A 26318-nucleotide genomic window follows, 5' to 3' on the forward strand; every position below is an offset into this window, starting at 1 on the left:
TGTAAACGTAAGTATGTACAATGACAGAGCAACTCTGAATTAAAAGGCAAGCTAGAATAAACAGTTTCAGCTCTGATCTCACACCGATCTTCACACATTAAATGTGTTGTTATAGTGATGAAATTATTTACCGGCACTCTTGACACCCTGCCAATACTAATATGGTGATGGTAAAAAAGCATAGTACTTTGAAGGCTCTAATATGCTTTCTGAACAGCCAGTAAGATGCCTTTGCACTGCTACCCTACCATTACTTAGTGGCAAACTAGAGGTCCTGAGCAGCAATTTCTCTCACTTCGACACCACAGAAGTATCACAGATGGGACATGCATTTCCTGGCCTATGATTTTCCTATAAGTCCTACCTGGTACCCGGCTCTGGCACCTTTCATGACAGATACCTTAAGAGATAAAAGGAAGGAAAGRAGTGAAAAAAGCCTCAACACAGCTTACTTGGAGCCTCCACTGAGACCGTGTACTCATTCTCCATTTTGGCCGGCACACGCACAGTTGATGCATTCGCTGGAGAGAACTCGACTTCGGTCTTCACTTTCCCATCTAGCTTGCATTTCATGATAATATAAACTGTTGTCTGCACCTAAGGCAAAAGCATTGGTTTACAATGTAAGAACGTAAGAAGTAAATCATCATCAATCATCTCTATGGTTCTGAGTAGTTYTCAGGAGCTTCTTTCAGCTCTCCTGTTAACTACTCCAAACTACATAGATGGTTTCTYTCTACAAGCTTGTACCAGCATAGGCATTAAGCTGACAAATTCTRTAACAGCAGAATTTGCCATATCCAACTTGCCATTTATTTTGAACAACATCAACCTCAAAGAGCAGAGCTCCATTCCAAAAGTTCCAAAAAGGAAGGAACTTTGAATTCAAGTGAGCATATTTCTGGGCCATTTTTGTGATACTCATCTGTACTGCAAGTATCTTATTGCTCAGCTCTCATTCCATCAGGATTTTCAGTATCACCAAGACCTGTGGCTGCTCACACAGCTCACTACATCAAATACCATAAACTAGTCTGAGCAAAACCTGAAGAGACTTTCATGCCYATAATGTTATGCTGAACATAACCATTGCCTGGGCCAATAGAAGCAGCACAGCAGCTGTAGATAACTCAAATGTTTCTGAATATCTCAGTCCAGGATCTTCAACAGCTCTATCCTGAGCTCTGGACTCCATTCCTAAATACTCCTTGCCATGCTGAAGTCAATATATTTATCTTTAACTTAAAACACAGACAAGCCAAGGCAGAACAGTTTTACTTATCTCACAGTCACTGTAAAGCATACTTTGTTCACATCTGTCAATTTATAGCACTGAAAAAATTCCACCAGCAAGGAAGTTAAGAAAAATCAAGATATGCAACCAAAACATGAAAACATGTGAAGTGATTGCAGTAACRGATGCCCAACAAATACACAGGGATACACTAGTATTCCTATGGTCAGGCAACTAGAGCTGATAGAGCTGATAGAAAAAAAAAATCATGTAGATCCACTTTTCTGTTTTCTATTCAGGTAGATTCACTTTGCTTAAAAGCAAACAATTTTGCTAAGTTTGAAGCAATCCAGGAACTGGCTGACTTCTCCAGCATGCCTTTGCTAGGCTCAGCTCCTAAGTTACCACATGGATTGCTCAGGAAAGGATACTTCCTAAAATGGCAGTTACTGCCTTTCAGTCCTCGTTCCTCACAGATAACACCTCAAAAGCAGATCTGCTCCATGCTTTGGGGCTCATWCTCAGAAACCACCAGGCAGCCCCACACAACACAGCTGTGACTCCAGCCACAGGCTGCAGTGCAGTGCACACCCAGCTCGCTGCAGGGCAGACACTGAGGCTGCACAATGAACCCATGTACCTGACTACAGGAATCACAGAGTCATTTTTATCACGTTCAGCACCTGCCAAGACAGGAGGGAAGRTCTAACGGCCATTTTCAGGCTTGTTACTCTCTCTGCTGTTTCCCTGCAGCAGAATGTGTGCTACTTAATTGTAGACTAACTTAAGAGTATAGCCAATAGCATTCCAGAGGGCCTTTGCAAAACCAGAAGTGAGGCAGGATGTTGCTTTTGAATTAAGCCTTCTTGTTTACCTCCCCTCCTCTTTTTTTTTAATCTCATTGTCAGCATATCATGAAGATCACACTTCAAGTAAAAGCAGAGGTTTCCTGAATTATACGATTCCTTTAGTTGGTGCTTTAGAAAAAATGCCATGAGAAACTGCAAATCCCATAAAGTAGCAAAACTGATATGAATAGGGGAAAAATATACAACATTGCCTAAGTGTACTGGAGCTTGAATCTGCCCCTGCCACAATCACATGAGGAGGAAATAATGTAAAGCAGTCGTCACACTTCAGTGAACCTCTGCTGAACTGTTAGCTTTAACATTTCCTGACCAGTCCCTCCCACACTAGTGCTTCACACCTCAAAACTGTGCAATGAAAATCCAAGCTACACTGACTGGAAAGTACACTGCAGAGGAGGGGAGGTTGCCTGTGCCACACGCTTTTCTCCTGGCACGTGGTATTACAGTTTTCTGTCTGGAGATGCTACACTAAGAAATGTTGTTGCTTGGACAGGAAACCATAATGCAAGCTCTTTGCATGACATGCACCAGAACTGTTGTATTAGACTGCATTTAGTTTCTGGTGTTAATTGGTTCACTGCARTCACCTTGGTTCACTTTCTGCCTCAAAATCTTACCAGAGGGGTATTCAAGAGTGTGAACCTGCCTTACAACACACAAGACAAAGTGAGATTAATGAGACTGTCAAAAAAAAAATGACACTGCAGCCTGGAAAACACTGGGCCCTGCACAACACCTAGCTGTTCACTCAGGTTAGGGTAGTCAGCTCTTGCAAATGACACTGAAAACAAGGGCTRTGAGTGAAGGTGGCAGAGAGGGAATAAGGGATTACTAGCCATTCCAGTAATGCTGTGCATTAAAGATGTGCATAAGGAGTTTCATCAGCCTACAACATGAACACTGTTGAGGAGCAGACATACAGTACCCCACAACGTATATGGTCAGGCTGCACCACTGGATGGTCCCCCGTGCTCTTGGAYGACCCATGCTCTTCATTCATGGCAAGTGTGGAGGAGTAGGTTGGGTTCTTCTCGTCTTCTGCCTCCGTATCAGTCACAGAGTCACAGCCCGAGTCTAAAATAAAGCACAGAGTCCTGTGACGTTGTTCCCATTTGYTGAAAATGCATGAAAACATCATACACATCCTGAGAAACAGCCTAGAAGAGAATATGGAGCAGGAGGGAACTTGCTGCACTTCTCAAAGTAGTGCTCAGAAAAGGGGAACTAGTTGAAAAAGGGAAACTACAAAGTTTCCTTATTTATTCCCCTAAGGGGTTTGCTGGGGAACATTTGCTAAGCCACAGAAGTGCTAGAGTAGCACTGAACACACTTATGCAACACGAAGTCACACTGGTGAAATGGCAGTCCCTTCCTCACAGGAAATACAAGGATTATATAGATCAGCAACCGGAGCCCAAGTCCTCCTCTCCTGGAATAAACTCCTTAAATTTCAGCCGTGTCCTTAGTTTTCCGGGTCCTGTTGGAATTGCTTGCTGCACCTCCTGGGTTCACAGCTGTGTCTAGAAAGCAAAACTTCAGGCAGCGCTCGGAAGGAAACCTGCCCCTTAAAGCAGGAGCTGCAAACACCTGAATCTACACAATAGTGAACTTGCAACACACCAAAGCCTTTGGAGGAAGAATCACCACACTCTACTTAAACTCTACTTAAACAAGCCCAAGAGGAAAGAAAAACAGATGTAACCCTATAGCCTGCATATAGAACAACGGTCTCACTCCCATCTCCCGAGAGGAATGTTTATTTTGATGAAAGAGTGAATTGAAACAGTACCCCTGGTTACATACACACACGAAGAATTAAGATAGAAGAATTTAATCTATGTAGCTATCACAACTAGAATTACTTTTTCTGAAGAGCTAGACATTTTGGAAGTTACTTTTATTTATTTTATTACCATAAAACACACCTGTAAAAAGAGATATAAATTATTCATTACATAAAAATCTCAGATTTGGACTAGCAGAGATTTTATATTAGTAAGAAATGCTGTATTTAAAATACTCAGAATTAATGAAAAAGACTAGCAGATCATGTCATGCTAGTTTCAGGGAACTTAGAAAACAGTTAGTGATTTAAGTCTAAATATCCCTGCTCTAGCAGGTATCCCTGCTGGAGCAGGAAAGGTTGGACTAGATGATCTTTAGAGGTCTAGAGGTCCCTTCCAACCTCAACCCTTCTGTGATTCTGTGATTATTACTAATGAAGATTTAACTTTAACATACTAAAAATCCCTTAAAAAAAAACATTTAAATACTTTTTTTTTGATTCCACAGATGAAGTTTTGTTTTCAGGAGACAGATTTGATGCCACAAAAGTTTAGCAAATGATTCAGCTGAAACACTGAACTTGAAGCATGCGAATCACTCTGAGCAGCAAGTAAGCTTGCTCGCAGGAGTGCGACTACATTATTGCTCTAACGTTTACTGTAGGAAGAAAAGGTACAAAAACTTGCAGCCTTAAAAAGTTTAGAAAGGTATCACTGCCATCATCAGCATTTTTTAAACCTGCAAAAGCATTTGTAATTTAGTCAACAGATTTCAAAGTTGCACCAACATGAATATACGTATTTGGCTAAGAAAAGAGTACCTCATCATGGGGCTACATGCTAAGGGTAGTGTTTTAACATACAAAGTATTCCTGGAAATGGACTGAAGCTTTACGTTCTTTAACTCAATATTTTAACTGAGTCATCAGCCGCAAGAGCCAGACCTCAGTTTTGGGAACCCTCCTCTCGGGGCAAGGGACACTGCTGGGAGCGCCAGTCTGGGCAGTTGCACAGGGGGAAACAAAGTGCCGGTCCCACGTCCTCCCCGCACCTCTTGCTTCAAGCCCTTGGCACAGCAAGGCAGTAGAGCCACTGGAGAGGAGGAAGAGAGGTGACCGCCATTGGAATGGACTTTCTGTAATTTTTTAGTCATTTCCAGTATGACTAAATCAGAAATATTGAGACCTCTGACCAAATCACAGCTTAGCATTAAAAATCCTGAAACTTCTGCATGGGTTGACACTTGCATATACGTTGATACTAAATGCTTCAACCATCACTCCAGAACGTGGCCAGTGTGGTAATTTGTTCCCACCTTACCTAACGTAGGCTCCATTCCACAGGGGAATAAAGCCTAGAAATGCAGACCCCAGATAAACCCTCCTCAGTAGCCAAGGATAAGAGGGGAGCAAGCAGTTACAAATTTGCACATGAAAGAATTTTAGGAGTCTGTACTTGAGCTTTTAAGAAGTTCTAGTATTGCTTGATCCTGTCCTGCGCTTCTGCGTCACTGTAACAGAGCTGATTGCCTGGGGGTCACGTAAGAATAGAGCTGTTAGGTAATATGGGAAGAAACAAGCAGTATTTTTCAGTTATTGGACTGACAGCTGATGAAACAAGCATTCCAAGTTTCGCACATGAATCATTCAACTCTTTTTTCTCTCAAAATTCTGAAATTGCAGATTATCAACTTCCCCTATAAGCAGCCAAGAGATACTTATGGATAGAAAATATCTTGCAAGTTCCATTCACATTAGCAATTTGTGGACATGCAAGCATTAGATGAGGAAGCCACTCCACTACTTTTGATAATACTCATAACTCTAAAGTGACATACGTTATCATATTAGGACTCCCACACAAAAAGATACTCGAGAAACGAAGGACGTTGGCACTTGCTGCATTATTACTGCATTGACTGCCCTAACAACAAACAAGAGAGCTGTCACTGAAGTTAAACTCATGAGAAAGTTAAGAGAGTACCTGAATTGAGCTTCTCCATTAGCAGCTGCTGCAGATCAACAACTCTTGGTTACAAATGACTCTGCTTGCGCAGAGAGACCTTTCTGTTCCCCTTTAAACGAAGGCTACCTGAGGCCACGCCTGACACCAAAATATCCGTGAGAAGCCCAGCTAGGCGAGGAGATGCGGTCCAAGAAACCCGACCGCGTCTCACTGAAGAACATGTCCCCTCCAGGAAGCATCGGCTGCTGGGTCAGAGAGCAGCTCTCCACACGTCCCATGGGTCGCTCTTGCCTGGCTCCCCAGAGCTGCCCTGCTGCCTGCAGAAACTCACCCCCGGGGAAGTCCCAGGCAAAGCAGGGGACTGGACACATGCTTCTGGAGACATCTACCAGCTTTAGAAAAAAAATGAAGCAGAAAACCATTTTAATCTGCTGTTCTACAGAGCATGCAGCTCGCTGTCATCCATTTCCTCCGGGCTAGGCTGGCCGACTATCTGTGAGGAGCCGGCAGCTGTGGTTTCTCAGCGCGCTCAGCTCAGCTCTTCCACCGCAGGACACGTGAACGCTCGGAAGGAGGCAGCAGCCTGTCCAAACAACGCAAATGACACGACTGAGCAATAGCCCCTTCTCCATGTGGGACTGTCCCATTGCCGGCATCTTTGAGCACTTCCATTTTTCCCACCGACCAACTCTCTAGCTTCCCTCTCTAGCAGAGCTCTCTCTCTCTAGCTTCCTCAAGGCCTCAGACCCTCACCCAGAGGGAGAGAAGGCCCTCAAAGAGAGCTCCTGCTATTGCTGAGGCTCACAGCTCACCAGCCTCTTTTTCCAAGGAGATTAGGTCTCCCCGAGTAACTCCAGGTGCTCTTGCAAGTAGGTGAAGTACTGATAAAGAACCCCAAGGAGAGGGGAAGGTCGTCCTTCAGCATGCAAACCTCAGTGCCCCTGCTATAGCAGGGATATGTGCTCAGCAGTGATGCACCTGGTGATAAATCCTCTGTCCTGCTGGTGGCATGTAGGAAAAAACATACACAAAAAAAGGGAAAATGTAAGGTCTCCTATACCTTATTTGTTCTGTAAATTAATTTTAGAAGATCTCATCTTCTCTTGCAAAACTTCCCCCTCTCTCCAATCCTACATCCAAAGCAGCTTGATTTAGCCACCATGCTTACAGACTTAAGGGCCAGACATTCAGGTCTAAAAAGCAATGGCCGCATTTTATTTGTCCCATAGAAGTGATTTGGGAAGTTACAGTAAACTAGTTTTCATCTTCCATCAAGGAAGAAAGCTGTATTTTAGTAGGCCAGGTTTTGCCTGAGTGTATTCGTGCATGTTTGCGTCTCTTAGGGAAGTTGTATTGCAATGAAGAACACAATGGGGTTACCAAGAGATCTCCCGACAGAATCAGTCTTAGCAGGTTGTGAGAAGCTGCAAGGCACAGCTGTGTTTATTTTCATATCCTACTAATACATATCCTTAAAACTCAAAAACTTACATTACCCCATAGTTCCTCTGTAAAGAATATCCCATCTTATCTTTAAGAGACTGTTTTCTTTTGTTATATTTTAGAACTACAAACACGTAACTGAAAAGAAAAATGTCTTTGCAGTAGAGCACAAAAGGTTTTATAACCGTCATTAAAATTTAACCCAAGTGAATGATTTGGTGCACTTTTCCTAGCTCAGCATTCCTAGACTCTGCTTCCAAGTTATTTTTTTAGTTTCATCTTTGAAATGAACAAGTTGAGTCACCAGAAGTTGTTTAAACTATGCCAAGGGCAACTCCAAGTCACTCCTGTAAATATTAGCATTACAGATAAGAACATGGCCAAAAAATATCATGCCTGCGCTGTAGGAACAGGAAGCACGTAGTTCTGAGAATAGTGAGGTTAAGAAAAGAAACCCAGAAAAGCCACGATGATGGAGAGCGCACAGAAAGGAACGCACACACAAAAACTTGTAATGATACTAGATACTAGAAGAGAGAGTGATAAAATAAAAGCCTCAAGTAGCTGGGGAAGCAGCAGAACACAGAAAAGTAACCATGGGATCAGGGGCACTTTCTGGGGCAGAATTCCAGTTTTGAAACAAGTGTCACTAGCAGTTCCATCCGCTCCCGCTGGGCTCAGTTCCCATTTACCAAACTTCAGCAGTAATTAGTAAATTATGGTTTTATGTTATGGTCCTGACCTTGTACTAGACCCACGGTACTAGATGCAAAGTCCAGCTTCTCCCTTCCAAACTTTACAGTCATAGTCGTGGCCAGATGGACAACAGGACGATCTTGTGCTAGTTCAGGTCAGGTTTGGTGCCTGTAGCCCCCCTCTCTGCAGCTCAGGGAGGAACGCTCTTGGTCTGTAATGTTGCATGTCACGTGAAGAAACCCTCCACAAAGACCTAAGTGTAAGCAAGTTTCACAGCAGCTCAGCAATTTCCCCAGGACAATACAGGAACACCAAGCAATTTATCACAGAACAAAGAGGAAATTGCAATTCAAGACCTTCCGCAATACTCCTTCAAGCACAGAGCTCTTGTTCATTCACTAGCAACCCTGAGCTAAGAGCAGGACCTCGGATGGAAACAACTGGACACACCTGAGATGACGGCGAGTCTTCCAACTGCAACATGCAAGACCTCAGGGAACACGCACAGCCTGAATCCAGCAAGGTTTTCCCTCCAACACCAGGAACAGGCAGATGTTCCACAAAGTATCGGCCCCTCAAAATACCGCTCTGAGACCAACTGGCACATTCTGCTGTTTGAAATCTCAGATAATCTTGCACAGTCCTAGAGAAGAATCATCTTCCATCACCCGCTAGAGTACATGAGTAGCAACACTCCTACCCACAGGGCTATTACTTGTGCAAAAAAAAAAAAAAAAATTGTGCTTTATCTCAAATACATCGTTCACTCTAAGGACTAACAATGGCTCCATGATTCACTTGAGCTGGAAAAAAAGAAAAAAAATCTTTGCACTTAATTGGGAGCAGATGCTAATAAAGATCTGCAAGCAGCTTCAAACACTACTGTCCCAACCACTGCCTGCTTCCCCTTCTATCTTTATTTGCACCAGAGGCTACAGGGCACACAGCAGAACCAGTAGAGGAGAAAATGTCTTTGGCTGCCTCTGTGAATTGACCAGTAACTTTCCTTGAGCTGCTGACAACAGGGAGGTTAAGCTGGAAAAGGAACATTTCACTCATCACCACGGCTAAGTCAGTAAGTACCAGCTCAGGGCTGAAATAACACACAGAAGATATGTCCACCGAAGCTTGTGACCATGTCTAAAGCCTCCTGCAAAGGATATTTATACTACGGTTCTTTCATGAAGGTACAAGGATGTTTCCACATTGCATCCACCTCAAGCTAAAAGCACACCTTGCTGGGACTGTGCACCCCTTGCCCGCTGACCTGCTAAACTTGCCCAGCTTTCAGGTAGCCTTAGGGAGCTTGAGGAGGTGCAGGTTCAGACTACTCTGTGTAGATGCCAGACCCTTCATGTGCCTTAGCAAAAAAGATCAAGAGAAGCTAGAATGGCTTACTTCAATCACTTATGCCAGGAAGAGACAATATATATTTAAAAAAAAAAAGGCCCAGCTGAGGATTTCTGTTGGTGCTGAAAAACCAAAATACACGAGTGACTGACTCAAGCCTTCCTGAACAATCACCTGAAACAGGAAAATTCAGCTTGCTGGTTAATTGTCTCTCACAGAAAAAGCTGTTCCTATAGAAGTCCATGAAGCTGAAAGTCCACCCAAGAGTGCTGGGTACCTGTTTTAGAAATGTCCTACTAGGGAATCACTGACTGGGGGTGCAGTTCTGCAAGGGGCCTCAGTAGATCTAAGCCCACATTACAACTGAAAGGGGCAGTCCTGCCCTCCCTCCCTTTCACACAGCCTCCCTTGGAGTGCAACTACTGCAGCCCCGTGCCCAACTACATCATCACAGCGTTTAACCAAATCAAAGCCAGAGAACGAGGTCTCAGACCACTGCTTTCTGCAGCAATTCAAGCTAAAAATCAGCCTATCCCACTGATGAAACCTTTTCCCAAGAAACTTGAGGTACACAGATATGTTCAGTTCACTTCTGAAAGAAGTGTCCAAAGTTTTCTGCGGTGATGATGAACTCCCATCAGAATTGTACGAAATGCAACACTAGAAACAAAGCAGCTCTCCAAGTGCACAACAAGCTTTGCCTTTCAACAAGCTGAGCCATGCTTACCTTTAGACCTGCTCTGTAAAGCACATACATTTTGACCAAGAATTTCTGCAAAAAACCTTGCAGAAATTACTTCAGCTGCTCTAAGCTTGGAAGAAGCCATCAATGATGAGCCCTCGTTTCTTTGCTTAGCCTTTTATAAAAATCTTTTTAAAGACTTTAAAAAAAATTAAAGTATATTTGGTGGATGTTTAAAATTAGGTCTAGTCACTATATTTGCACAGCTTGTGGGGAAGATTATCAAAAAATGTAAACTACAGATAAATATTTTTAGTATTTATGATGTGCACGAAGCCTCTTATAACCTGACACTTTTTAACCACAACACTTTCTGTACTTTCCAAGTTCTGAGTTATCATATCATCAGCCTAATGAGGTAGAATGCAGCCCTTTTAGCTTTACTTGAGCCTTATTCAATCATGGAAAACAAGCAAGGAGGTATCACTTTTAATTTGCATAAACTGAGAGTTTATGAGAACTTGATGGCAAGCAATGCATCCACCCTGCCACTGGGAAGGCTGTTTCAACTCCTTGATCCTGTTTGCCACAGACGAATACGGATGGTTGTGCATCTCTCTCAGCTTCTCTTAGTTAAGGTTTATCCAATTGCTTTAACCAGCGCTCTGAATTCTCCAGCCACAGGAGTGGCTCTGCGGAAGGGCACGTTACCAGTATGTTCTCTCACCCGTAACTCCTGTGTGAGGACGTCAAATTTTCCTCTTCTTGAGGGGCCCAGAGAAGCAGCAGAGCTCCCATGCAGCAAGAGGCTCGCACTGCCCACCGAGGCTAACACGTCACCCGCTCCTGTTCCTAGAGCAGGGCCAAAGCAGCGCATCTTCTGTTTCAGCACAAGACAACAAAGAAATGGTTTGGAGAATTCACTTACATATTTGCCCCGTTAGAGAGGGAGAGAGTGAGATATGGAGGGAGGACTGCAATGCAAGAGGCATAGAGCCAGAAGCAAGCACGAACAGACCCCAGTCTGCTTCACATCTCCCTGTCCTTTCCAATCTGGACATCGACTCCCGTCATTCGCTACCTGCAGCTCGCTTCCTCCTGTGCATTTCCAATATCCCAACAGCCTCTGGAGATGCAAGCAGAGATCACAAACTCAGCACAGACATTTACACTGCACCAGCCTAGAGCTGCACACACAGCGTCAACACTGGCACAGGGAAGAGCTGCTGCACAGCTCAGCACTGGTACTATTTCCAAATGCAACAGCATTTAAGTGCTCCACAGCACTTAAACCACAGCACTTCTTGGAAGAGCACATTACTATATGGGAGAGACTGACTGTGTGAGGAAGGAGGCTGCAGTTCACAGCATATGCACTGTCCTGTAAGCTCAACAGCCCCGACACCACTCTCACAGCAGGCTTGTGCTTTGGCCCACTTGCAGCTCCACAGACAGGCACATTTGTATGACCAAAACAAGTCACTGCCATTTCTTGATCAAAAAATAATTTTATATTTGCAAGGAGAGCTCAACGCTCCCAAGTTAAGAGTGCAGCGTGCCAACAACTCTGGCAACAAGCTTGGGTTGATCCTCCTAGAAAAACAGCTTTCCCCTCCTCTTGCAGTTCTGTCTCCCCACTCTGTGGGCTCAAGGCAATACTTGGCACTGCCTTCTAGTGACCTTTGGCTACTCCTGGAAAAGCAGCAGTGGCTACTGAAGGGCTCAAATGAGCAGCATCCTTGGCAAGACAGCACGTACAGACTGAGACACTCCATTTCCGACACCTGGTGACCTGTGTTGCCTCTTCATGAGCACGGAAAAAGGAGCTGGAAAAAGGAGCCATCCTTGAAGCAGGCAGAAGATAAATCCTGAAGCTCAAGTCCACTTTCTTGACTGCAGCTARATAAGGGCACCTCAGCTAACCAGATACCGGTGTGAATGAGACTGTTGTGCAAGGGTGAACAAATAAGCAGTTCTGAATATTCACAAATTAAAAGCTGTTCTACATTCACTAGAAAAGATAACTACTTACTTCAATAAAAGCCCACGAGAGCAGGATCCTCAGATGAATCACATACTACATAATATTTTTTGCCATTAATTTTAACCTCTTCTCAAAGGCAGGTCTCTCCTTTTGTTCAACTACAGGACTGAGTCAGTCTTTATGCATATAAATGCAAGCAGTGAAAAAAAAATCACTAATTTGATGGTAGCTGGTAACATCCTAAGAGTAGGACCTCCACACATTTGGATTGTAGCATTGTATGTTCTGGAATTTAACGCATAGTTTCACCAGTACAACAGAAGAAATGCAGGACATTAATTCAATACCCAGCCATGTGCAAGAAGAATGACAACAGCTTACATGATTTATCTCATGCCACTTCACTCCAGCAGATAAATCAGCCCAYTGATAGCATCTTTCTTTCCGGAAAAGGCAGACCACAAATCCTTGGGCAGCAAATAGCTTCTGTGTGTCAAGCTTTTCATAGACTTAATGAAGGAGCAACAAGTTCAGTATGGGAAAAAATGCTGTTTCACAACCACACAATAAGAATGCCACAAGTCTCATACCCCACCAGCTTTCAGACTGGCACCAACGTGGTTCTACCCTGAGAGTCCCGACCGTGTTCCTCCTAAATCACACCTTCCTTGTAGCACTACCAAAGCTCACTGCCTTGCTCTGGAGGTGCAACAGGACCAGGAGGTTTCAGGAAGAATCCCAACTCTCTGCATTTCCTCCAGCTTAYCAGCTCCTCCTATCTGTTCCCTGTCTTTCATCCTATTTTGAAAAACAAGAATTGCCAGATAATAACCTGCTACCTTCTATAGTTTGCCATGATTAACAAGCTGTAGAGTTTAACACTGCCCCATTTAGAAGAGAGCAAGGGTCAGCAGCACAGAGTTTGCTGTCGCCAAGGCTTCATGAGAGCTTCCTCATTTCTTACTTTGTGCTAAACTAACAGTAGTTAAAATAGCTTTCCGTGTGTGATGTCTGGGGGCGGCATGCTCCCRTGATGCACGCAGCAAACCACAGCCTGACAGCTGTGCTACAGGCAGTAACACAGCCCCAGCAAGGCCAGTGGGCAGGCTCTGGAGGAGGACTCGTCCCCACTGTGCCATGTCATATGCTCCACTCACTCAGATTTCTGCTATTAGGAAGCTGAAGCTCTCCCTTTTTTGCATTATTTTTATTTTTGTCACTGTGTGCTGATACTACTGTCAGAAGTGCTGACAAATGCCTATAGATAGAAGCATCTCCACAAAAAGATACAGATACACAGAATGGCACTGCTGGAAATAATCCAGGTGCTGTACAGATTGAGGAGTGCCTTCCTTGGGAAGGAGCAGTCTGCTATAGAGAGTGGACTTAACTCACRGCTCCCTAGAGCTCCAAACATCAAAGCCTTCATCTCAAAATGCAACAACAAAGTAGCAGGAACACAGCACCAGCTGTATCTCTGAGGAAGGTCAGCTGCCACAAACACTCTTACTTTAAGTCACTCATACCAAAGTTGTCTGCAGTGAATCTACAAGGCAGATGCTGATTTTTAGTACCAGCCAAGAGGAAAGTTTTCAGTTTCACCCTCCCAAAAAGAGAACTGTCTACACCTGGGGCTGTCTTCCCCTCTGAGGAAGCAGCGGAGAGCATTTGCATTTGAGGTCATTCACAAAACTTGGTCTGCAGAAGAGGTCACCTAACCCCTTTCTCCATGCTGAGGCAGGATCAGCTACATTCACCCGAATATCTCTGCCCGGAAACAAGTCCATCTTGAGTAGATTCTTCCTTCATACAAGCCAGGGTGACAGGGAACTACTTGCCTAGAGAACTGCTGTCGTGTATGATGAAGCAGCTTGACATTGCCCAAATCTTGTGTGTGGCTTGGAGCTCACGTCAGGTAGGGCTTCTGTAACATCAAGAGAAGCCTAACATCTATGTTTAGAAAGTGTTTGGAAATTGCTTTAGAAAAAGTGGGAGTTTTTATTTTCTCATTTTTCCTCTGCCAAACATGTCTCATATTTGGCATGTGATTTCATAAAGCCAAATTGAGATACATGCATTCTTATTCAAGTGAGAAAATAGAAAATAAATGGAATTATTTTTATTACGTAAGCAGCAACACAAGTCCAAAGCACTACTCTCTTAAAAAGACGTTACATGTGTAGCTAAAGCACAAACACCTTTTTTTTTCCTATTGCGAGCTGACTTTCAGCAGACGGTGCTTTTCCAGAGGTGTCCTAAGACTGACTGTGACAGTCAGCCTCCTGCTGCCTTTCCCCAAAGATGTTTTGCTATAGAAGCATTGCAGAACCACAGAACAGTTAAGGTCGGAAGGGACCCCTAGAGATCACGTAGTCCAACGCAAGGACTGCTGGGCTCCAGCATGGCAGCCAGGCCACCTTGCAGCCACACGCGCAGCACAAGGGCTTGCTGGCTGCTCACACAGGGCAGTGCTGCTGCTAAGACTCACCTCTGCCCCTCGCCAGGGCAGGCTTGAGAGGAGCTGGAAGCTTCCACCACCCAGGAGCCCTGGATGCAGCCCCTGAGCCCCAGGGCAGCCAGCTCACCTTGGGGGGGCCACGTGGTAACGCGCTGCTGCAACGAGAGCCAGGTCAGCCCAACGCAATTCACTGCCTGCAAATCACACCAGAAGATGGGAGGCTGCTCCTTGGTTCACAAGGACCTGCACCGAGTGCACACAAACTCGAACACTGACATCAGATATTGGATACAGTGATAAGATCAAAGGTGCTTCCCTTCAACAAAGCAGCTTCTCTCTACAAAGAGAGAAGTAGTTGACCCAGAGTAGTTTGTAGGTGATTCATTCCCATGCCCTTCCCTTCATCTCAAATTCTCTCAGACTTTCAACATGTTGAAAACAAGAGGTTAGAGTTTCTCACTAAGAGGTCCACTTGACTAACATCTTCCTCCTGCAACAGTCCATTTTCTACCTCCCAACAATTACTTGTATTCCTGGTGTCTCCTAAACCCAAACACTAGTTTAAAGCTCTTCAGATCAGACAGTAGACACACAACTGTGACCTGACCCACACGTCAAGTCTTAATAAAACAGACTCCAGTGAGCAGCAGCAGGACACAGGTACTTGTGATTGCTTTCTCCCCACAGCCCGGGAAGCACCCTCTAACACTGCTGTACACKTAGAACACCCTGGACTAGATTGAAAGAGACAGACAAGAACTCACTCTGCAAGGAAGAGATTTCAGGACTGAAATCATGAAATGATACTTTCACTTTTGCCAATAAATGGCAGAAAAGCAAGTTTAATCTCTGGTCAAATTTATTTTTTTTTTAGATCACAAAAGCTCAGCCACCATTTGCTGTCTTCCCGATGGTTTAAGGGAGTTTGAAAGGGGGGTCTAAGCTGTAGCATATGTTGTTCTTAAGTGGCACTGGAATTACATCTTGTGATCTGGTTACCTGATAATGTCTTCTCCAGCACAAACTCCAAGTCATATTTTTCCAGGAGGACTATTTTACCCAAGAACATAACTTTAAAATTTCTTTTTGTTGCAATAAATTTGCCATCATAGTTATTCCTTGGTAAAAAGTCCCTTTATACAGACATCATCAGACACACAAGAAATCTGCACTGCTTCATTTAGACTTAAGCAGAACAAAACTTGATTTAGATCAGCCCTAACCCAAGAGAAGCCTGCAATACTCCTATCCCTCCAATGCTGGCAAGGAACAGCAACCCGGAKGATGGAAGGCAGTGTTGTCCTACATAGGAGCTCTCCATATTTCTCTCAGGATCTCTCAGAAAGCAGCGCCACACCAGCCTCTAGAGCATAGGAAAGGTCAGATGCACCAAAAAATACATAGATTAGACTCCTATAGTCTCCAGCCATAAGCACTTCTGTACTAATAAAGCCCTCTGGGCTTCTTATGAGATGATGGAGAAGTCTCGTCACTTTTGGACCGATTAGATCACTTAAGTCCATTAAGTGCAATTCTATAGTAAATCTCTGCCATTCATTCATAGGTAACAAACYGCTCTGGCTCTGATCAGTCTAGGCTGAGCACTAGACAGTACACAGTAAAGGATAAATATTTCTTGCTCCCAGTACATTGGAAAGATAACTCTGAAGAAAAAGATAACTTTCCCTTGATCAGGGTCAAACTGCAGGGCATATTTGCAGGCAGAACTTTAGAGTTAATTTTACTTTCCATTTCAAATCTAAAGCAGGCACCTAAGATATAATCCAAATTCACAAGTTCTGTGAGTCACTGGTGACCTCAGGGACCAATTCACAAAGTAAATGAAAAYCAGCGTGCAGAACTTTTTAGCTTACACAGATTAGTGGAATTTATTTTAATTTTCTATTTCAGTATTAAAACAAGGATGAACAAGACCATACAGCTCCGTCTCCCAGCCCCAACTAGAAACGCAACCTTACCTTCTGAAATAGCCTTCCTGACAGCTGCGAGGTAAGCATCAGGCTCATCATCATATGTGACTTCTTGCCACTGAGACCAGTCCTTGAAAAAGGTCAAATAGTCATCCGAGTCTGTCACACCACAGAAGAGCTTGACCACTTTGTGCGGGGGCCACAAGGCTTCCTGTAGGCTCTGCAGGACCGGAGGAAGATAAAAGTTCTGCACCAGTTCAGCAGAGAGCAAAACGATGATGCTCCGACTTCTGCCAAAGAGATCCAGCTCCTGGCGGGAAATCGCAGCCTCRCTTTCTACCTGGTAGCTTCGAATTCGATGCTTTCGGATGTGCTGAGTGGAGAGGAAGAGATTCTGAAGGTACTGGCACCATTCAGCAGCGTCACTTGCATACACGATCAGCACATCATATCCTCCAGGGGTTCCTGTGCAGGTGGTGAGAGAAGCGCATTAAAGCCACAGCAAAACCTAATCCTCATTTTATAGGAGAAAAAAAAAAAAAAAAAAAAAAAGAGCTAGAGGGCTGTCCTTCATTAAGGAGCTCCAAAGCACTTTAAAAGAACAGTAGCATAGGCAAAGCAAACAGACATTCAGAGCCACTGAACAATTCTAAGTTTGGCTGACCTATTGTTCAACCCTCTAAACAAATGCAGCTTGAAAAAAACAATCCACCTTAGGGTGAGAGATAAGACTAGTCTGAGACAACCTTATGGGCTCTGCAACACAAATTTAGACTGTTACATGCTGAAGTGAAGCACCCACTAAATATAGTACACCTAAAAGAAAGGTCTTTATTTAAATAGAGTCTCCTGATGCTCACAGGAAGCCACTATGGCCTCCACGGGGCCGGTCATCTGCTGTCACCGCAGCAGGGGACAAACTGCCCAGAAGGCACAAGTGCAACAGCCCCAGGGTTTAAAGTCTGACCTCATTTTTTTCCCTCCATCCATGAAGAATTTTACCCAGATTTGAGAATTATGGCTGTGGTCCCATGGTAAATCACAGTGTTCAGCATTTCAAAAAYTATTAGTAGACTGCCTTTCTTCTCATCACACTTTGACTCTTTAAAAGTGCCAACATTTCCAACCCATCTCCAGAAGCAAGCAAACACACACACAATTTTTGTAATTAGATGACTTTGCCTAAAATTTGGCATGCCAGAAAGAGCATCAGCAAAGRGCAAGAATAGAGAGGGCACTTCTGCAGTCACCTGACTAAACTCAAATAAAAAACTGAACAATCTTCAAAGATTCCATTCTGCCACCTGACCCACAGTCTTGATTAYAGTTGTAAGAAGGATTGAAATGTGATCTATGCCAGTGCTACAGCATCCAGCTCTTAATCATTCAAACATTTCTTTAAATTGCAGTTAAGCAGAAATAGTGCAAAAAGTAAAGCTTAGAAATATCTATGCCCACTCAATAATGTTAGTCACCTGCATATYGGGAAAGGGTCTAGCCAGGAAAGACTGACATCCTAGATCTACAAAATACTCAAGATGCAGTTTGAGAGGCCCTGTAATAGCTGTGTGCTTCTGTGTGTGTGTGTACAATTCACAAACCCCAGGCTGAAGTTTGTAGAAGAAAATATTCTCCATGAAGGAGATCCAGCAAAGTCATAAAGTGGCTCTGGGGGCCGTTAGGGAAGAGAGCAGAACTCTTCTGAAGAGAGAGTTTTCACCTCAGTAAAAACATTGATATCAAAATATCACATTCTGGTTCAAGACTGCCTCACAGGGAAGATGTAGCTGCAAACAGGTAGAAACAGAGGAAGCAGGTAAGTTTAGCAAAACAGTCTTATTCTAAAGAGCAAGAGAGGAGAAGCAGAGACTTCAGGAAGCCCAGCAGAAACTTCTGCTTCCAGGGCACAGTGGTGACGGTCACACCAAGCAGGTGGAGRGCGCAGCACAGCCAGGAGCAGCGAGTGCAGCAAACGGGATCGGCCAGCCCGGGCCAGATGGGAGACCCCCTGCTAACCCTGAGGGCAGCAGGGAGAGGAATCCAAGGCACCTTGGAGCCAGTGGCCGTGATAGAGGAAGAAACAGAATCACAGAATGGTTGAGGCTGGAAGGGACCTCTAGAGATCTCTAGTCCAACCCCCTGCTCAAGCACATGGCACAGGGTTGCATCCAGGTGGATTTTGAAGAACTCCAGAGAAGGAGACTCCACAAACCTTCAGCTCCCCTCACACACTGCATCATGGGGACTCTACCAAGCCTCCCTTCTCCGAAATGGGTACAAAGATGCAATCCGWCAGACCCTGTTCCCTGTCAGCAGTCCTATCTCCATAGATAACAGCCACGAGCAGTACAACATCTGCACCCATAAGTGACGAACGGTGCCTGGTGTTTAGGAAAGGAGTCAGTTCCTCCGTGCACCGCGGCTCCTCCAGCGCCACCAACTCTGTTCCAGCTGTCCACAGGCTGCCTTAGGTGCAGGTCTCTAGTCTTACACAACCAGGGGAAGCTGAGGAGCAGCCTCTTGAAAAGGAGAACTAAACAACAGAATTAYTGACTCCACTCTTAGAGCCATGGAAATTCTACAGAGTCACAAGCAAGTGCACTGCGTCTTGAAGCAGTAAGTCAGCAGATGAGACTGTTCAGAGGAAAACAAATATCTTTGAAAATGAGATGTTGCAGTTTAAAATTTTTCTAGAAAGATGGCACAGGATTTACTTTCTTGGATCATGCTGTTATTTGCCTGGTGAAATACTTCGCTCTTCAGCACAAACTGCTCTCTAGTCCTCAGGGAAACAAACAGAAGATACACAATGTTTGAGGGGAGAGCTTCCCCACCACCTTTTTATACATCAGTAAAACTGTAACTGATGTATGAACACACTTTAAAGCACAATATAAACTTTGCCTATTGTACACACATAAGGAAATCTCTAGGCAAACATCTAGCACTTATCTCTGCTGAGCCCTGGCATGAGTTGTCTGCTTTGACAATGCATTTCACAGGCTGTTTTTTGGAAAAGGAAAAACAAACAGAAGGCAGCCTTCACTTTGCAGCAAGAATGACTTCAGACAGCCTATATGGCAGTAAGATAAGGAAAGGGGATGCAGGCAGCTAATCTTTCCAAAAAATAAAAATCACACATCCAAGCTAAAATTAGTTTACGATTCAATAATATTTTAATCCTAGATTCCAGACTTACAGACTAAAAGCAAAGTTTATTGAATCTTAAACTAACTTTAACTTCGCTATTGCTTTAGTTTACAAGATATCAGCAATATTTAAAAACTTGCAGGTATTAATTGTTTATTTCATAGAAGAAATCTAGGTGTGGGTCTGTAGCAGTCTGCAATTATAAAACACAACCCTTGGACTCCTTTCAAGGTGTAACAGTCCCTTTGAATGCTTAGCTGTAACCTCCATTATAGAGCAATAGTATAAAATTTATGAGATTGCAAACTAGCGCTGTATAAATGCTAAATGCCTCTAATTGAGGCTGCAATCCCACAACCTAAACAGYACAGAGACAGAACAAGAGATAAAGCTTTTCTAGTTTATAAACTGCAAATGAAATAGAGGAGAGAACAAAACAATCTGCTCAAAACCAAAGGTGGCCCATGGCAAGTTCAGTAAGAGAATAAAAGTGTCCTAAATTGATAGACTATATCATGCATTTATAGTCCCTCTCAGAGAGGGAAACAAAACAGGTCCGTCTTTGGACAGATTAGCAAAATGACAATCCCYGAGTTCAGTGTAAATAGAATAGCAGTTTATAACCATATCATGCAATTCTAATTACCTAGGGACATTAAAATTGCTAAAAGACACTGGAGGAAGTTGGCATATCAGCTCTGCCTAAGATTACCTCTTAACCACTTAACACTTCCCAACTTCAACCAGCTATTACCTGCTGTTACTACTGGCCAAAAGGCTTGACCTTTGTCAACYTGCACATCATTAATAGTTTTACATTGTACTGGTGCGTTCCATAAGATATTCAAGCCCTCTAGCAACCAATTCACTTCTGTGTCATTTCTTGCTGCCCTTTTCTCAGTAGACTATGATTTTTCAAGGTCCACAGACCAACTACAGGTTAAAAAAAAAACTGACAAATATCTTAGATGATCGTGTTCAGTGGCAAGCAAATCGCTTTTTAACTTTTCATCTGCTACATCAAATCCTTCCCAAGCACTCGCTAAACAGAAGAGTGTTATGTAGCCTGTTTGTATTACCATCAATTTACTTTGGGATTTAAGCACACAAAAGATACAATATTATATTCATTTCCAAAACACCAGTCTTTCATAGAGCGAGATCCAACTTCTAACCAAAGACAACTCTCTATAAATGAAACACATCCCACTGTTTCTCAAGACTCCAATTCCTGTGGGAGCGAGGGCTTCCTGGAGGTGTTGAGAGCTGCTAGGGAGCCATTAAYAGCTCTTGGCACCTTTCAAATATTTTAGTGTCCAAAGCCGGTGCATTTAAGTGATGTATGACGAAATGAACGCATACTTTGCCTGCCCAGAATGCATAACAAAGTAACAGAGATCACATGCAGTAATTATTAACAGACTAGCGAGATCTCTCGGTTTGAGTGGAACTGAAAACCTTGACTTTATTTAAAGTACTGCAAACAAGAAAGATAAAAAATAGAAGCAAACTAGAGGGAAAAAAAATGTGAGCAAAACTTCAGTGATAGGAATGAGAGTTCTGCATCAACAATATGTGAATCCAAAGATGTTCTATTTATAAGAACCTTATTGAAACTTATTTCTGGCTATAAAGTGAGGAGCAGTTTCGCGCTCTGTCCAGGAGCCTCCTGAGAGGTTCGTTCAGATCATTTTTACCTCTCAAGGAGATACGCGCCAGCGAAACACTAACAGTGCTTCGTGCCTGGGGTGGCACATTTTGCCTTTTTTACTTGAAGGGAGCATGCACACTCCCCTGCAGGGAGAATTTGCAAATTGGRCAAACTTACACAGCCTAGCTTAAATTTCATTCCCTCTGGAGTCTGCAGATGTCTTCTCACCATCGTTACCTACGCCCCAGTAGCCAGACCATTGCCAGCGACGGCAACCTAGGACAGCCTGTCGGAGATCCCGGGGCAGCAGGCCATACCGCAAACGGGCAGCACGCAAACGCCGCGGGCCAGAGCGCTATCCGSGGAGCAGCGGGTTGAGAAGAGCGCGGAGGAGCCCCGGGCGCGGAGGGCGCGGCACGGGGCCGGTTCCTCCCGGGACACCCTCGCTGCGGGCTGGCCGAGCGCGCAGCAAAGCGGGCGCCGCCGCGGGACCGCCCCGGGCAGCGAGCGGGGCGGCGGGCGCCCGGCGGGGCAGCAGCGCGGCGGCCGCCGCAGGAAGCTCCGCCGGCCCCGGCGCTCGCCGCAGCGCGGGCAGCGGGACCCTCCTTCCCCTCCCACACGAGCAGAGCTGCGGAGCCGGCTCCGTGCCCCGCGCGGCCCCGCCGAGGGGCAGCCCGCGGCACCTACCGGGGGCCGCCATGGTCCGGGCGGCGGGCACGGGCTCGGCCCCGTCCCTCACATCGCGGGCGCGGCGGCGCTGCCCTCCCGCCGTCCCTCCGTCCCGCGGCCACTTCCTCGGCCCGGCGGGGACTCTGTCCCCGCGCCGCCCGCGGGCCCCGCCTCCCGGGCCGGGCCGGGCCGCCCCCGAGCGCGGCGCCTCGCCGCGCAGAGCCGCACGTGGAGCCCCGCTGCCCGCCGCGCCCGAGCCGCAGCCTCCCCTCCGCTCTGCCCTGCACACCACGGCCACCCCAAACTTCGGCACTTCCCAGGCCTGCTTTCCAGCAACGCCGGGCTCGTGCGCTGCAGGGCTCAGCTTTCGGAGCAGGCAGCTGGGAGAGTTCCCACAGCCTTTTGGGAGGGGATTATTGTGAGCTGCTGCAGCTCCCGTGGCTTAGGCTCAAAGTGAACTTTAGTTATACAGGGCAGACTGCTGCTGGAAGAAGCAGGGAAGTGGGAAGAGATTGCAACATAGGAAAAAGGGCAAGTGACATGATGGCAGCAAGGTATCTGCCTGTTCCTCAGTCATTTTTACATCCCACATTCCCCTGGGGACTGGCAGTTTCCTCACATGCAGTTATTAACAGAACTGGCTGTTCATCCACATCGGCAGGCTGCACTGTGTAACCAGCCACTTGGCTGCACTGAAGCATGGCAGCAAGAGAAAAAGGTCCAAGACAGGTTAGGTAAGGAGCAGCCAACCCTTGATTTGAGGCACCAGAAAGTTCTTGGATTCCTATCAGCATTTTTTTTTTCACCCATTTCAACTCCTTCATTTCCTCTTTTCACATAGCTTGGCTATAATGACTGAAGGATTTGATTCTCCAAGCCTTGCTCATCTGTTCCTTTCAATGAGCCCTTCACGAAAAGAACCTGGTCATAAGCATTCATTAGTCTTGACTAAGTATTACCAGTCCTGATCTTCAGAGGAGGAAAGGCCTTACTTCCCCTGGTTGGCATACACAAAAATGAATCCACAAATAAATGGATTCCCTRCCTCCTGGAACTGCTCGACACAATTGCTGCCGCAGCTTTATGCAAGGGCAGCTTCCTCAAACATTTCTCCAATTAGGTGTTTACCTGGGTCTGGCTGCTGCTTGCTGTTTTCCCCACCTCACTCTGCAAGTTCCAGTTCCCCAAAACGTTGCCAGTCACTGCAGTGGAGAATAAGACAACACCCTGCAAAAATATGTATTTTATATATATATATATATCTTTAAAACCCTGCAGTATAATGCAGAAAACCAGCAGGTGCCACTTTCTTGCTCACTGAGAACATCTCCACAAGCACTACTGTCAGTTGGGATGCTATTTGTTTAATCAATACCAAGCCCATACAAAATGCCTTTAAATTTCCTAAGATGCTAAAGAGAAATTAAAGCGCCCTTCCCCTCCCCTTCTTCCAGGAACTTAAGTAATAGCTGTCAATGCAGGGTTTCCACAACCTTTACAGCAATCTGAAAACCAAATGACAAACTGGACGCTTTGCATGCTAGAAAAAAAAGTTAAGAAGTTGTCAAGAAATGCAGAATTCATATCAAGACATGAAAAGGGATTAGGAAAAACGAAAACAATCCTAATTGTGGATTAGGAAAAAGCAGCAGAAATGTCTTATTGCCTTGCTATTGAAGTCACCCTTCTCCCAGCAATTTTGGGTCCCAGCTCTCTTGCTGCAACTTAAACTGCACACACAGCACACATGCTACTGCATGGAATTTCTTCACTGCAAAAGAAAAACACTAACGATTTACAGAGCACCTCTAAGCCTTGCTGAGCTATCTCATTATTAGAACACTGTATGATCTGCATCACCCATCCTTCCTTCTGGGCAAGGAGGCCAGTTCTCTAGCGCAGTGCAAGAGAAGTCACAGCCATCGCAGGACAGAGAGTATCTGTACTGAGAGCTGGGACCCACAGAGGGCAGAAAAGGATAGTGTGAGCTTCAAGCCATCAGTTCTTGTCCTTCCATTGCGGAATTATCACCTCTGATATCACTGGAACAGTGCTGGCCCTCCACCCACCAGTGGAGGGTACCAGTGGGAAGTGGGTACTACCAGTACCTCTAACTTCTGGTGTAGGAATCAAGATAGTGCCCTGAACGTAAAGGGCAACAAACTCTCATGCTTAAWGATATTTGAGACTTCTGCCTTGCCTAACCAATATTTCCATGGGTGCAGTGACTCAAAGCAACATTTAACAGGAAAATACTTACCAGTGCTCTCTATTGTCCTTGCTTCTACATGGAAGTCAGTCATCATGTGCTTATCAACTGCACAGGACTTGGTGAGTCCCAGCAGCTTCAGGCGAGAAGGGGGAGCTGGTGCCAGACTCCCAGGTCAAGGGCAGGATTTGGGGGCATGGAGAGGAGAGAAAGGGTTGGGATAGAGTCCAAGGCTCCAGCCAAGCACCCTGCCTTTACCTGCTCCTCCCTTCAGCCAGGCAGTCCCGAGCAGCACTGCCCCACGAGCTGCTTTGAGAGCCAGAGGCCAGGGGCTCCTTTCACCTATGAACCAAACCACTCWCTCTTCCCAACTGGAAAGCACCAAATCTGAGGTCACTGCTATTGACTTATCAGAAAATAAACAGCATTATTAGTCACACAGCAAGGTTTGCTTCCCACTCATAACCTTCCTTGTGGCCACACTCCCYAAGCTGTATGAGGTTTTTACTGTAAGAATTTGCTAATGCAGAGCTTTGACCCTCATGTGAAGTTTTGGAATAGACATCACTTATCAGCTCAGAGCTAACCAGGTCAGTCTAAACAGTAATAAAACAAACCACAAGTKTTCACCGTTACTCAGCTTCCATCCTCAAGGACTTTGTGTTACCTTAAGCAGAGATTAGTTGAAGTCTAAAGCAGCAAAGCAGCCTCCTTCTCTAATATTAAGGGAAAAAAATTACATAGACTTGTCTTACAGACACGAAAAGAAAGCCCCTCTCACTGAGCAACRTGCCTGGTGAGAGGGGCTCTTTCCTCAGTCACCGGAGCAGAGACAGCCCAGATCAGACCTCACATCTGTCTGAATTGCTGGAACTACTGCTTAAAACTGCAGTGCTCTGATGTCAGCTGCGCTTTACTTGTTTTGTTTGGGACAACAGGAATGGCTCCATACTGCTCATGRCTCTCAGGGAAAAAACACCTCCTTGGCACTGCTACACACACATAAAATAGGAAAGTGTTTTTCTCCTTTTCTTCACTCCCAAGTACTATGCGAGTTTGACTATTTTTTTTTTTGCACATACTAAGATCCTACAAAGGCACTCAGCTGAGCTTCTCTATACTACAAATAACATCTTTATAGGATGCCAAAGGTTCAAGCAAAAGTCTTCCATTGCATGACTGMTCTTTTCTCCCAGCACTACAAAAGCTGCATTTTCCCTGGGCAGCACCAGCAGTTGTACTTTGCTGGGCTCACTACCTGCCCAAACAGGTATCACCTGCCTGCATGCAGCATCATAACACCCCCTACTACCACCTCTTTTACTCAAATAGACCTAACTTAAGACCTTCAGAACAAAATTCTCCTCTTTACCTTTAGCCCTTAAATGGTTCTGCAGTACCCTCCCTTGAGGGAAGCAAACATTTCCCTCTATCTCCCCAAAAGTCCCAGTGTAGGGAAAAGAGAACACTACACTTAAGAGCACATACCTCAGTCAAAAGAAAAGGGAAAAAGAGGAAGACAAAAACCAATTTAAAGCCTTACAGTTACAGAGCAGCTGAATGAAATTCTTCCTTATCAGGGCCCTGCCTGCACTAATAGGCCTTAATTAGCCTGACCAGCCTCAGCTGGGACTTGCCCGACCCTGCTCATAGGCCAAGGAGCTCATTGAAAGAGCTCATTTAAGGAGCCAAGGGGCTCCAGTTAAGCTCAGGTCTGAGTTTTCTTTTTCTTCCCTGGTGTATTTTGTGCTTGTGTCAAGTTCTGCCTCCAGCTTTATTCCCCGAACTCTCCTTGAACTTCCCTCACAGGTAGCCCTATTCCTGGACGTTTCTCTGGCTCCACCTCATGGAGGGTGTCCTTCATCACTGCTGGCGGCTCTGGCTCTGCTCGGGGTATGTCCCCCCACCACGGGATTTCTCGGATCACTGCGGGGCCTGGTGCTGGGGGCCCGTGGCAGAGGCGGCTGACAGGCCCTGCCCGCTGGTGCTGCGGAGCCGTGTCCTGCCCGGCCTCGCCCTCGCTCCTGGACGGCTCTACTTCTTCTCCCCCACGGCGTTCCCCGTGAAGTGACCCTATTTAAACCGGATTGTAACCGGGAGCACAGTGACATGGGGTAAAGAAGCGCACGGGGCTGCACCCGCTCGCCATAACGCGCCGGTGCCGCGTGTGAGGGCCCAGGCTGCCGGGCCGGGCCCGTCCCCGGGGCGGCGCCGCGTCCCGCCCGCCGCCAAGATGGCGCCGC

General features: G+C 45.4%; 2 protein-coding genes across 4 annotated transcripts in view; one reads left to right on the plus strand and one right to left on the minus strand.

Moving 5' to 3' along the window:
* Positions 1-24450, minus strand: part of PIK3AP1 (phosphoinositide-3-kinase adaptor protein 1) — a 39440-nt gene extending 14990 nt beyond the window's left edge. The window contains exons 1-4 of one of the 3 annotated variants that reach the window (XM_026050749.1): positions 24127-24450; positions 16445-16861; positions 3029-3177; positions 453-597 (exon numbers count right to left, since the gene is read on the minus strand). In XM_026050749.1, coding sequence (XP_025906534.1) covers positions 453-597; positions 3029-3177; positions 16445-16861; positions 24127-24172 — 757 coding nt within the window. In that variant the 5' untranslated portion in view covers positions 24173-24450. Of the gene's footprint in view, positions 1-452; positions 598-3028; positions 3178-16444; positions 16862-21884; positions 21900-24126 lie in introns of those variants that run through there. The other 2 variants (XM_026050742.1, XM_026050759.1) reach the window with 2 other exon arrangements.
* A 1734-nt stretch (positions 24451-26184) lies between these two features.
* Positions 26185-26318, plus strand: part of NOLC1 (nucleolar and coiled-body phosphoprotein 1) — a 10385-nt gene continuing 10251 nt past the window's right edge. Inside the window, exon 1 of the mRNA XM_026050380.1 lies at positions 26185-26189. Coding sequence (XP_025906165.1) covers positions 26185-26189 — 5 coding nt within the window. The remainder of the gene's footprint in view (positions 26190-26318) is intronic.

This window comes from Nothoprocta perdicaria, unplaced genomic scaffold (assembly GCF_003342845.1).
Source record: "Nothoprocta perdicaria isolate Ctin4 unplaced genomic scaffold, notPer1 scaffold_110, whole genome shotgun sequence".
Taxonomy (NCBI): domain Eukaryota; kingdom Metazoa; phylum Chordata; class Aves; order Tinamiformes; family Tinamidae; genus Nothoprocta; species Nothoprocta perdicaria.